Genomic DNA, 12683 nt, shown 5'->3' with positions numbered 1-12683 from the left:
TGACAACGCTTGGTTGTGGTGTCAACTTCTAGTCTCTTCGTGTGACAAGCGTCAATACTCCCTAGTTGATGAAACTCTCAGGGAGGGGATTTACAACAATCGAGTTCCTTTTGGAGTATCTGTCTTAGGCAGATAAGGGAAGTTCATAGAAAGCTCTCCCTGTTTTTCAGGTGCCTACAGCTCAAAAGAATCAATATACCAAAGCAGCATAGTTTGTTGTGGCACATCCTGAACTCCTACAGTCATGTTTTGGGATAGCATAGTCTGCTGCACTGAAGAATCAAGATCTAGATGATATTTATCCATTGTGATTGTATGATGTGTCTTTTGAGACTTTCTCCCTCTCATTTTTCATTTACTCTCTGGGTTCCTAACATAAAAGTGTTGTTCATCCCATTTTATAGAGGAAGAAACTGGAACTCAGAGATTCAGTAAACTTGCCTGAGGCTTATTAGTAGGTAGTAAGTGCCAGCGCCAGAATTAAAACCAGGCTTGTCCACCTCTGTTGGTCTTTCCCTATATCATGTTGTTGCCCTTGCATTGTTCCCACTTTTAGTTTCATGCTGTTTAGTCTTTTGTACTTCTTGCCTAATCACTTATTCTAAAAGATCTTCAGACCCTCACATGCACATTTTGAAACCCCCCACTTTAAAATATAGACTCTTAGGGACTCAGACACCCTGCAAAAATGATGTCACTCCCTTCCAACAATAAATCACAAAATGAAGGAAAATTTTTTCTCATTTGCTTGAATTCATTTGTTTTAAGCTAACAGTCTTCCAAGGATATTTGTACCTATAACGATCAACTGCTGTCAGTGCCGCCCTGAGACCTTCTCAATCCATCTCTGTTCTAGTTGCGTGCAAAGTTTCCCTCATACTATGGTAGGGCTGTATTTCATCCTTACCTTTCTCCACCCATTTAGGGCCTGTGTTGCTTAGTAATGCACAATACATGTTTTTATAGTACAAAGATTTTTCTCATAGGTGAAAGATTTATCGTAATCTTTTTCTGAACTTTTAAAATTTAATATTACTGTGTGGTTGTGTTTTAGATTGGAGAATTAATATATGCTTTGGAAGGAAGAGGTATGATCTCCTTGCCTTCCAGATTCTTTCCAATGGATTCTTCAACTCCGCTTGACCATAGCAGTTCTCCAGAAGAAGGTAGAGTATCTGTGCATTTTATTTCATTTCTAATGTTGAAGGATGGTACCATTCCTCATATAGTCACCTAAGCACCCTCACAGCACATTTTGCCAATATATGATTACATTTCTGAAGGCTCCCTTTTAACTTTATTATGTCAGCATACATGGAATAGAGTACCATTTTAACAATTAAGAAAATGTCGATGGTGATTCTTTTTTAAATCTTTATTTCTTTTAGTCTTCAGGTAAATATTATAATTTGGCATTCAAAATATTTACTCAGCAAAATTTTCCATTTTCCAAGTAACTTGGAAAAAGCTACAATGTCAAATTCTATATGCTATAATATAACCTGTACTTCTACCCAATGTCCTAGTTTAAAGTGTAAGGTTATTACTGAAAGAAAATGGCAATTCTTGCCCGTCCTTGAGAGGTGTCTTTCTTTACATTTCTTTCTGTTCCTCCTACCTTCTAACCACTGGTAGGAGCACAATGGCCACTGAATTTTTTAGCAAGTTGATGATGTTTCTACGAAAGAACCACTTGACTAGAACTCTTTGTAGAGAAAAATATCTTTAATTCCTGAAGACTTACTCTTGAATTACTGAATTAGGACTACTAGAGATGTGTTGCCTATTTCTTTCTACTCTGGTTAATAAAGGCCATAACTGCAGTGTTATATTTCAGACCTCCCAAGTCCATCCTGGATAACAACGTTAAGGGTGTAACTGATCATTGCAATCATGAATAATTTTTGCTTCCCCTAGTGCTTAATAAGGAAGATCCAGTTCTGTATTTGAAATGTAAGCTCCGTCAAATCCTGGATGTGGACCTTAAATTGCCACTGACTAATGAAGCCAAGGAGAAGGCCTTGGCTTTTGCAGCACAGCAGCAGATGTCGAAGATAGAGTATGAGAGAAGGTTGATCACGGGCACTCTGGAGAGCAGTAGCATCCGCTTGGCCATCACCCTCCTGGGGCTGACCAAGATCAAGGTGGGAATGGAGGACAGAGGATGTGCTGAAGTTAGTCTCTCTTTAAAAATGTACAGAGATCATAACAATGTTTTTACATATAAAAATGATGAAAGCTGCTTTTCCTCAGAAGGACAGCTCAGTAGCTTTTTTCTTTTTTACCTCATTAAATAATAAATCTGAAACAAATTGTTCTGCTAGGTAATTTTAGGCATTACAGTATGGTTGATATTTCACAGTAATTCTCAATTCTGCCTCTACATTGGGATGCCCTGGAGAACTGATCCCAGTGCTCAGGCCCCACCAGAACAATTCAGTATCAGTCTCTGGAAGGGGGTGAGTGGGGACATATTCTACAAGTTGTCCCGGATATTCTGTTGTTCATCCAGAGAGGATCATTTCTGGGGTCAGATTACCAGGCTGAGAATCCAGACTCTAACACTGTCCAGCTGTGTGACTGTGAGCTGGTAACTTAAAACTCCTCCAGCCTTGATTTTTACATTTGTAATAAGGAGATAATGGTCATTAATGGAAACTAAGTGAGATAATTATATAAAATGCTTAGCGTAGTACCTAGTATATAATTAGTGCTCTCTAGATGTATGGCATTGTTGTTGTTGTTGTTACTGTTACTGTAGACTCTACTGTATTACAGCTTGAACTCTATCTTATAATTGAAATAAGGTACAGTCGAGTCGCCACAGAGCCACGAAAGCGATTCTTCTAAAATGGTAACCTGCACACTTTGCTCCTTTGCTCCCCTGGCTTTTCTAGCTTGCGTCAGAATGAAAACCAACATCTTTACGGTGGTCTTCATGACCCTCCTGGTCAGGCCCATCCCCTTTCCTGACCTCAGCATCTCCACTGGAGCCCATTCACTCCTGTCCCTCCCTGGGTACAGGCCTTCTTGCTGTTCTTCCAGTGCCCGAAGAAGGCCTGCTCCCTGCGGCCTGTGCACGTCTGTCCTTTGTTGCTTTTCTCTGGGCGTGAGAGGCTGCGTCCCTCAGTTACTTCAGGTCTGCTGGAATGCTACTGCTAAGCTTCTGCTTTACCAGCTTGCATTTTTAAAAGAATCCCTTACTTCCGCCAGCCACTTTCCAAACCCTAAACTTCTTTCAGTTTTCTTTGTCAGTAGCATTTACCATCTGAGAGTAGTATATTTATGTGTTTACTCTTTATCTCCAGCAAGGGAATTTGTGAGAAGATATTTGTTTAGTTAACTCTCATATCACCAGTGCCTAGAAAAGTGTGCACTGTACCAAAGGTAGTCACTAAATCTTTGTTCACTGAAGGAATAAACAGTAATTTTTAGAATCCTGCTCGTTTAATGTTAGTCTTGATTTACATAGGTTACAACAAAACCCTTGGCATTGTAGGGGTGATTTATTTTTTTATTTGTCAGAATGCTAGAATGAATATAGTCTAAGCACCAATTTCTAACAATTTGTGCTGTTATTTTATGGATGACCTGGATTTTTATGTTCTGATAAGGTCAAAAATATCAAGGCCCAAGGCTCTGATATCCTCCAGACTGACCTGTACACACTGTGCATCTAAGAAGCCAATGGCTCTCTCTTCAGCTCATACCAAAATGCTTACTTCTGCTATAGAGCAGTGCATTTGGGAAGGTTTGTGTTCAACTTGCAGTGCACTATTACAATAAAAATGTTCAATAGGTGGCTTTTTTCAAAATTCATGCCTATTATAGTGCTCTCTCTCTCTTTCTCTCCCTCTTTTCTTTTAAATTGTCTTCATTCGTACCTCTTGTCGAAAATTTTATGTAAATGAAAAAATGCTTGAGGGAGATGGATTTTGTCTGTGGATCCCTTTTCTATTATTTATGCATGTATATAGTTTCTATCTTTCTCCCTGGAACCCAGCACACTTTTTGTTTCTTATTGCATTTATCAAATTATGTTTTGTATATGATTTTTTTTTTATTTACCTATTTTCCCCATCAGATTGTGAATTCCTAGAAATCTAAAAACTTTTGTCATGTGTTTTCTTGTCTATCCCTCAGTGTCTTGTGCATGAGAAGTGCTGTCATTGTTTAATTGGATTGAACATGTACCTGACAAACAAATGGTACTTTAAACCTGTAGTCTTCGTTGTATAGGCTGATGTCAGTCCAGGTTGCCTCATAGCCTGATTTTTCACAAAGTCATCTTGCTGTTTACTTATCCTTATTTCCCTCCCACCTTTGCAGGATGGGTATATGTATGTCTCCACTTCTCCAAAATTGTTGGTGGAAATAGTAATAATTATTATTATTTATGATTAAATCTTGACTTCTTTAAAATTTAAATGTTTTAAGCAGTCTGTAAATTTAAAATGAGAAGTTTTTTTCACTTGAAGATTACAGTTTTCTTTGAAGTCTACAAATATCATGAATTTTTTTTTTATTTTGGCAAAAACTCTCTAAATGCAAAAAATAACTACAGAAGTGTTGAATATGCCAGTCTAAGAAAATCAGCTACACCAAATCAGAACGTATAGGCACATCTTATTCTGTTGATATACATGTAGTCATAGAGTTTTCTTTTCAAGTGCAATTATCACTGCACTGTTGAAATATAATAATGCTAATACAGCAGAACAGTAAACAGAATTGATTTTAAAAGTTCTCTCTCCTTGTATAGTATTTGACACCTTTTTTCCCCCAAATACTTTTATGTACACTTTTCAAATTATTTCCATGACCCCATGGAGAAGTGGAGAGAAGATAGGATTACACTTGTAATACAAAACAAGTGGAATGACTGAGGCATAAAAAGACCTAAGTTGCCCTCACTGACAGGGCAGAGATTACAGCCTAGATCAGGGTAGAGACATTATTGTATTTTAAAGCTGGAAAATAAATAATGCTGAACACTCAGAGACACATAGTACAACCTCTTACTTTTACAGACCTATTAACCAAGACCCCAAAATAGTAAGATAGTAGCCCAAGGTGACACCACTGATTTGTGACAGATTAGAAATGGGCCTAGGTTTTTACCTCCCAGAGTCCATTACTCTTTTCCTTGCCCTGCATAGCCTCCAGATCATATGTTCATTTCTTAGTTTACTGCCATGAAATTGTATAATGGAATAAATGAAAGTCTAGAATTCTCTGTTATAGCATAAAATAACCATATAACAAATAAAATCTAAAATTATCCTTGAAATAAATCTGTTTAGAGCAAAATCTAATTGAATAAATGTAATTACTTTTCCACCAAAGAAAAGGGACATGTCTAATTTTTTATTATACAGCCATGTGCAATTTGAATTGTTGAAATATTTGTAAGGTAATAGCATTATGATGTATCTACTTTATATACTCTGAGAGACAGGATCTTTTGTCAGGAGCATGAATATCTGGCACTTTACACTTAGCGCTCATGTATTGAATTCATATTCTCCTGGCCATTAATAAACTAACTCTAGTGATACACTCATTGGTAGTAGGAAGATTCAGAGCTTGCAAGGGAGTTTCCTTATGTTTTCTATTAACTTCCTCAATTTTATGTTTTTAAAGCCATGCTTTGTACTCTGGGATAAATGGTGAGGAAACTCATTGAAATTTTGAAATTTGACATTTTTAAAAAGGAAATCTAAAAGATACCCTTGGTGAGGATTCAGTAGAGTAGAGAAAAGGTTTTTGTATTTGTATAATTTAAGTGCACTTCAAATCGTGAAATAAGTACCTGTTGATACTGTCAAAGATAAACAAAGCCAGACACTAGTTAAAACAAGCATAGACTTTATTCAGTAACTGTTGCATCAGGGAGGAGGATCCAGTATGAGCTGAACTCAGGAGAGAGAATAAGCTGGGGCCTGAGAAGTGTCAGCAAAGTGAAGTTTACAAGAAGCAGGAGGGAGTTGGTCACAGCAATCTGGACTTGTTAATTGATGCTTATAAAGAGAAACAAACTTCTGGAATCTTTGTGACAGGAGGGAGGTAGTGATGCAAGTTAGAACTAAGTACCTACCTGGCTGGGAGCATTATCTCCTTGAATTTTTGCATTTCAAAGGGAGGGCTCTGAGGTCCTTGAGAAGAAGACAGTTGTGGGTGGTAGATTTACATCTCAAAAGGAGAGAGAAGGGAGTTATAATTGCAAGCTTTCTAAAGTAACTGCTCTAGGAGGGGTTCAGGAGCCTATCTGCCTATCACCAGATTTTGACTGGAACAAACAGTAAATTATCCTTGCAGCATTGAACTTTCCCAGATAGGGACCTTAAGGGGGACTGGAGTCGTCCTAGGGATATGGCCTTGAGCTGTTAGAAACGTTGTTAGTGCTTGTTCAAGTCTCTTAGTGTGTGTGTGTGAGGGAAAAGGGTGGACAAAATCATTTGTGCTGAGAATCTGCATTTTTTATAGGCTAAAGTTGAGGCCTGGTTGAGAAGATGGCTTGGAGGAGCCTGACTAGAGTTTGATCAAGAAGAGAGTGTGTATCCGTACATATATATATTTTTTTAAATTTATTTATTTATTTATTTATTTTTGACTGCCTTGGGTCTTCGTTGCACTGCGTGGGCTTCTCATTGTGGTGGCTTCCCTTGTTGCGGAGCACAGGCTCTAGGCGCGCGGGCTTCAGTACTTGTAGCTCGTGGGCTCTAGAGCGCAGGCTCAGTAGTTGTAGCCCATGGGCTTAGTTGCTCCGCAGCATGTGGGATCTTCCCCGACCAGGGCTCGAACCCGTGTCCCCTGCATTGGCAGGCGGATTTTTAACCACTGCGCCGCCAGGGAAGCCCCATACATATTATTTTGAATGACTTGCAGATATAGAAGGCAGATGATCCACTTTGGGATAAAGAACTAGTTGCTTATATGAATAGATAATTTTTTCATGATAACTAGAAAAATAAACCAAGCCAAAACAGTGGTAAATGAATTAATTTACCTTTCTGCATTTACATGATTTTAATTGCCGAAATAAAGTAGGTGGAAAATGTGGCTTTGTGAGGAAAAAAAAAAAACTTGTGGATTTTATAGATAATGAACTAGTGAATGGGATAATTGCCAAAGGAACTAAAGCTTATTTTTGCTGAGTAATGATATCATGGTTACAATCATGTTGATGACAAGGACAACAATGGTGATGATAATGACAGCCAACATTTATTGAATTCTTAAAATATGCTCCAAGGACCTGGCATTTGTTTATACTTTAAATATACCAGGGATAGGCAATGTGTACTATTATTGCCTGTGTTTCCCAAATGAAGACTTTGTGGCTTTGGTTAATAACCTGGCCAGGCTTGTTTAAAATTGGGGTATAAATTCAGGCAGTCTGGCTTCAAGAAGACTTGGTCTAACCCTTAGGCTCTACTACGTGTTTAGCAGTAGAAGGTCCAGATAAAACTAAACGATTGCCTACTTCTATGCTCTGCATTGCTTAGTTCATACTTAGGGAGCTGGGTTTATCTTCAGGGTCCCATTTTAGGAATGACAGTGTTGAACTAGATTATGTCTAGAGAAGCATATGCATGGGGGTAAGTTGTAAACCACATCATATAAGTAAAGATTGAATGGACTAAAAATATCAGACCTATTTGAAAGGGATGTTTGGAGGTTTGTGGAGGGATAGGACCTAGTTTTATAGATGCATATTTTTTTCCCCAAAATTGTTATTAGCAAAAGAGAGGGGACTAACTGTACTGCTGATAAGAACTAGAGCTGATGGGAAGATGTTAAGGAACACCAGGTTCAACTCACAGAGGGAAGTGCTTTCTCAGTACTGTTCACTAGTGGAATGACTTCTTCCTGAGACAATGAATTCCTCATCACTGAAAGGATAAGAGCAGGTGACATTGAGCATCTCTCAATAAAGGATGACTCTTTTGAGTCTATGAAACATGTTAGTGTTGTCCTCTACCAAGTAAACAATAGTATGTCTAAAGAAATGAACAAATTCAATCCCTTGAGGGATTTTTTTCACCCAAATATGGAGTCTAAGTACATAATGCTGTCTTTTTTGTTTGTTTATTTTGGAGGCAACGGGTAAGAGGATTACATTCCAATTTTAGTTTCTATTTATTTGCAGATTTGTATGCTCTTTAATATCTCAAAGTTGAAGAAGCCAAAGTCCATTTTATACAAAACAGAGCTGAGCCTTCCAGAACATTTTGATATCCCTAAGACAATCTGCATTCCTTGGATTCCGGAAACTCAAGCTAAATTGATTCAATATCAAGGAACTAAATCTGCAGAAAAAACAGGTAACCAATAATGTGTACACTGCAATATCTAGCACTGTCTCAGGTACCTGCAATACTAAAATACAAAGAAGAGATTATGTTAACTAATAGGATGTTCGTAATATAATTGAAGAGATAGTCCAGCTACATAAATACCAATTGTTGAATGGTACTTTACATTATAAATAACCAATGTACTACATCATAGTAATTTAAATTACATACTGAATTTGGGTGCCAAATACTGGTACTGAAATTTACTGAAATTTGCCAACCTGTCTTTGGTAAAGAGTGGTTATCTGATTAAGACAATAAGTGCTCTTTGAAGAAGGTGAGCTCTTGCTTTCACAGGGAACTTGGTTACAAAGTTGTGCTGGAGTTGAGACTTAGGCTGACCCTAAAGGATAGGAGGGATATTGATGGCAAGAACATATCAGAGGAGAAAAAAGCCATTTATGAGCAATTTATCTTTCATCTGGACAAGGGCCTTTTTTAGTTGAGTACCTACTTTTGGTCTCCTTTATTCTGTGTATTTGTGTTACTTACTGCTATACAGCAACGTGATTGTGTGTATGTGTATGTTTTTTTAATATTCTTTTATATCCTTTTCCATTATGGTTTTTCATAGGATATTGAATATAGTTCTCTGTGCTATACAGTAGGACCATGTTGTTTATCCATTCTATATATAAAAGCTTACGTCTGCTGACCCCAACCTCCCATTCCATTTCTCCTCCATCCGCCTCCCTGTTGGCAACCACCAATCTGTTCTCTATGTCTGTGATTCTGTTTCTGTTTCATAGATAGGTTCATTTCTGTCACATTTTAGATTCCGCAAATAAGTGATATCGTATGGTATTTGTCTTTCTCTTTCTGACTTACTTCACTTCGTATGATAATCTCTAATTGCATCCATGTTGCTGCAAATGGCATTATTTCATTCTTTTTTATGGCTGAGCAGTATTCCATTGTATATATGTTGCACATCTTTATCCATTCATCTGTCAATGGACATTTAGGTTGTTTCCATGTCTTGGCTATTGTGAATAATGCTGCTATGAACATTGGGTGCATGTATCTTTTTGAATTATACTTTTGTCTGGATATATGCCCAGGAGTGGGATCACTGGATCATATGGTAATTCTATTTTTAGTTTTCTGAGGAACCTCCATAATGTTTTCCACAGTGGCTGCACCAACTTACATTCCCACCAACAGTGTAAGAGTGTTCCCTTTGGTCCACATCCTCTCCAGCATTTGTTATTTGTAGACTTTTTAATGATGAGCATTCTGACTGGTATGAGGTGGTACCTCATTGTAGTTTTGTTTTGCATTTCTCTAATAATTAGCGATGTTGAGCATCTTTTCATGTGCCTGTGGGCCATCTGTATGTCTTCTTTGGAGAAATGTCTATTCAGGTCTTCTGCCCATTTTTGGGTAGGGTTGTTTGTTTTTTTGTTGTTGAGTTGTGTGTGCTATTTGTATATTTTGGATATTAAGCCCTTGTCAGTCACATCATTTGCAGATATTTTCTCCCATTCTGTAGATTGTCTTTTCATTTTGCTTATGGTTTCCTTTGATGTGCAAAAGCTTGTAAGTTTGATTAGGTCCCATTTGTTTATTTTTGTTTTTATTTCTATTGCCTTGGGAGACTGACCTAAGAAAACATTGGTATGATTTATGTCACAGAATGTTTTGCCTATGTTCTCTTCTAGGAGTTTTATGGTGTCATGTCTTATATTTAGGTCTTTAAACAATTTTGAGTATTTTCATGTATGGTGAGAAGGTGTGTTCTAACTTCATTGATTTACATGTGGCTCTCCAACTTTCCCAACAGCACTTGCTGAAAAGACTGTCTTTTCTCCATTGTATATTTTTGCCTACTTTGTCGAAGATTAATTGACTGTAGGTGTGTGGGTTTATTTCTGGGTTCTCTATTCTGTTCCATTGGTCTGTATGTCTGTTTTTGTGCCAATACCATGCTGTTTTGATTACTGTAGCTTTGTAGTATTGTCTGAAGTCCAGGAGGGTTATGCCTCCTGCTTTGTTCTTTTTCTTCATGATTGCTTTGGTGATCCTGGGTCACTTATGGTTCCATATGAGTTTTAGGATTATTTGTTCTAGTTCTGTGAAAAATGTCATGGGTAATTTGATAGGGATCGCATAAAATCTGTAGATTGCTTTGGACAGTATGTCCATTTTTACAATATTAATTCTTCCAATCCAAGAGCATGGGATACCTTTCCATTTTTTTGAGTTGTCTTCAATTTCCTTTATTAATGTTTTACAGTTCTCAGCATATAAGTCTTTCACCTCCTTGGTCAGGTTTATTCCTAAGTATTTTATTTTGGGGGGTGCAATTTTAAAAGGTATTGTTTTTTTTACATTCCCTTTCTGATATTTCATTGTTGGTTTACACCAACAATGCAACCAATTTCTGTATGTTAATCTTGTATCCTGCTGCCTTGCTGAATTTGTTTATCAGTTCTAGTAGTTTTTTTGTGTGGGATCTTCAGGGTTTTCTATATATAGTATCATATCATCTGTATATAATGACAGTTTTACCTTTTCCCTTCCAATTTGGATACCTTTCATTTTTTTTTCTTTTCTGATTGCTGTGGCTTCCAATACTGTGTGAATAGAAGAGGTGAGAGTGGGCATCCTTTCTTGTTCCAGATTTTAGCAAGAAGGCTTTCAGCTTTTCACCATTGTGTATTATATTGGCTGTGGGTTTGTCATAAATAGCTTTTAGTATATTGAGATATGTTCCCTCTATACTTTGGTAAGAGTTTTTATCATGAATGGATGTTGAATTTTGTCAAATGCTTTTTCCACACCTGTTGAGAGGATCATGTGGTTTTTGTCTTTTTCTTTCGTTAATGTGATGTATTACATTGATTGATTTGCATAATGTTGAACCATCCTTGTGAACTTGGGATGAATCCCATTTGGTCATGGTGTATGATCTTTTTTATGTCTTGTTGGATTTGGTTTGCTAACATTTTGTTGAGAATTTTCACATCTATATTCACCAAAGGTATTGGCCTGTAATTTTCTTTTTTGGTGGTGTCTTTGACTGGTTTTGGTATCAGGGTGATGGTGGTTTCATAGAATGTCTTTGGGAGTGTTTCCTCCTCTTCAGTTTTTCGGAAGAGTTTGAGAAGGATTGGTATAAGTTATTTGTGTGTTTGATATAATTTGCCTGTGAAGCCATCTGGTCCTAGACTTTTGTTTGTAGGGAGTTTTTAAATTATAGATTCTATTTCACTTTTAGTGATCAGTCTGTTCAAATGATCTATTTGTTCTTGATTCAACTTTGGTAGGCTAAAGTATTCAAAAGTAATTTACATTTTTCGTTCACTTTTTTCCTAGTTGGTGGATAATAGTAGGAATATAATTTCTTTACTAGGGCTTTTTATTTGTTATCTTCCTATGGCTTTGTGTTAACTATAAAGTTTTTCTAAATCTGAAAAGGTGATTGCAAATAATAAGGTACAGGGTAATCTGTTCACTTTGCCTTCCTAGGAGATCTGAGAACCCAGATTCAAATGCCAAATGGCCAAGCAGGTAACAAGGATTTATGAATTGGGTCTGGTCTATGGCAGTAGGGATGATGGGGCCTATGACAAACTGAAGAGTAAATGCCCTGTCTAGACATTCAAATTCCAAAAATAAAAATAAAAATAAAATCCTGAGCTAGACAAACAAGTGTGAGGTCATGTTTGACTGACCAGCTGTCAGTTTGAGACCTTTCAGGTTAAGTTGTTGTCTTTTTTTTTAATCTTTATTACCTCCAGCTTTTCTGTGTGCTATTAAATTTTTAAATGAAGAATTTATTTTCATAACATTTTAATCCCTTTTGAGATAACTGAATAAAGCTGTGTGCACTATAAACTGGCTAGGATTGTCCGTTCAGGCCATTCATTTATTCAGCTGTTCATTCAGCAACACTGTTCTGCATTGATTCTTTTGGGCAAAATGATGAAAATTGCTGTATTCATCCCTTTGAAGGACTAATAGATAAGTAGCTCTTGTAATACAATGGGATAAGTATTGATAGAGAGGCACCTATATAGAGTATGTTTACAAATAAAACTAACATTAATACAGTTGATTATAGAGGGTAATTCAAATTTAAAAGAATTTTCATTTTGAGAAAACAAATAACTAAGGATACATAGCGTAGGCTTGCCATGAAACTCACAGTATAGTCTTACAAATGAAGACTGTGGCATATTAAGATGCTGTTTAATTATAAATAAGTATGAAGTGATTTATATTTGAAAGTCTTTCACTCAGATATTTTAATAAGACTAATATGTGTCTTTCATATCAACTGTTAACTATCCATTTTGGTGAGAAAATTATTGTGAAAAT

At 36.8% G+C, this 12683-nt stretch overlaps 1 protein-coding gene across 1 annotated transcript in view; it reads left to right on the top strand.

Moving 5' to 3' along the window:
* The window catches only part of CFAP47 (cilia and flagella associated protein 47), a 505984-nt gene that overhangs the window by 320210 nt on the left and 173091 nt on the right, over window positions 1-12683 (top strand). Inside the window, 3 exon segments of the mRNA XM_069540349.1 lie at window positions 1055-1166; window positions 1918-2144; window positions 8153-8327. Of these exon segments, the coding sequence (XP_069396450.1) occupies window positions 1055-1166; window positions 1918-2144; window positions 8153-8327 (514 nt within the window).

Source organism: Delphinus delphis, chromosome X (genome assembly GCF_949987515.2).
Source record: "Delphinus delphis chromosome X, mDelDel1.2, whole genome shotgun sequence".
Taxonomy (NCBI): Eukaryota; Metazoa; Chordata; class Mammalia; order Artiodactyla; family Delphinidae; genus Delphinus; species Delphinus delphis.
This window is presented reverse-complemented; position numbering and strand designations above follow the sequence as displayed.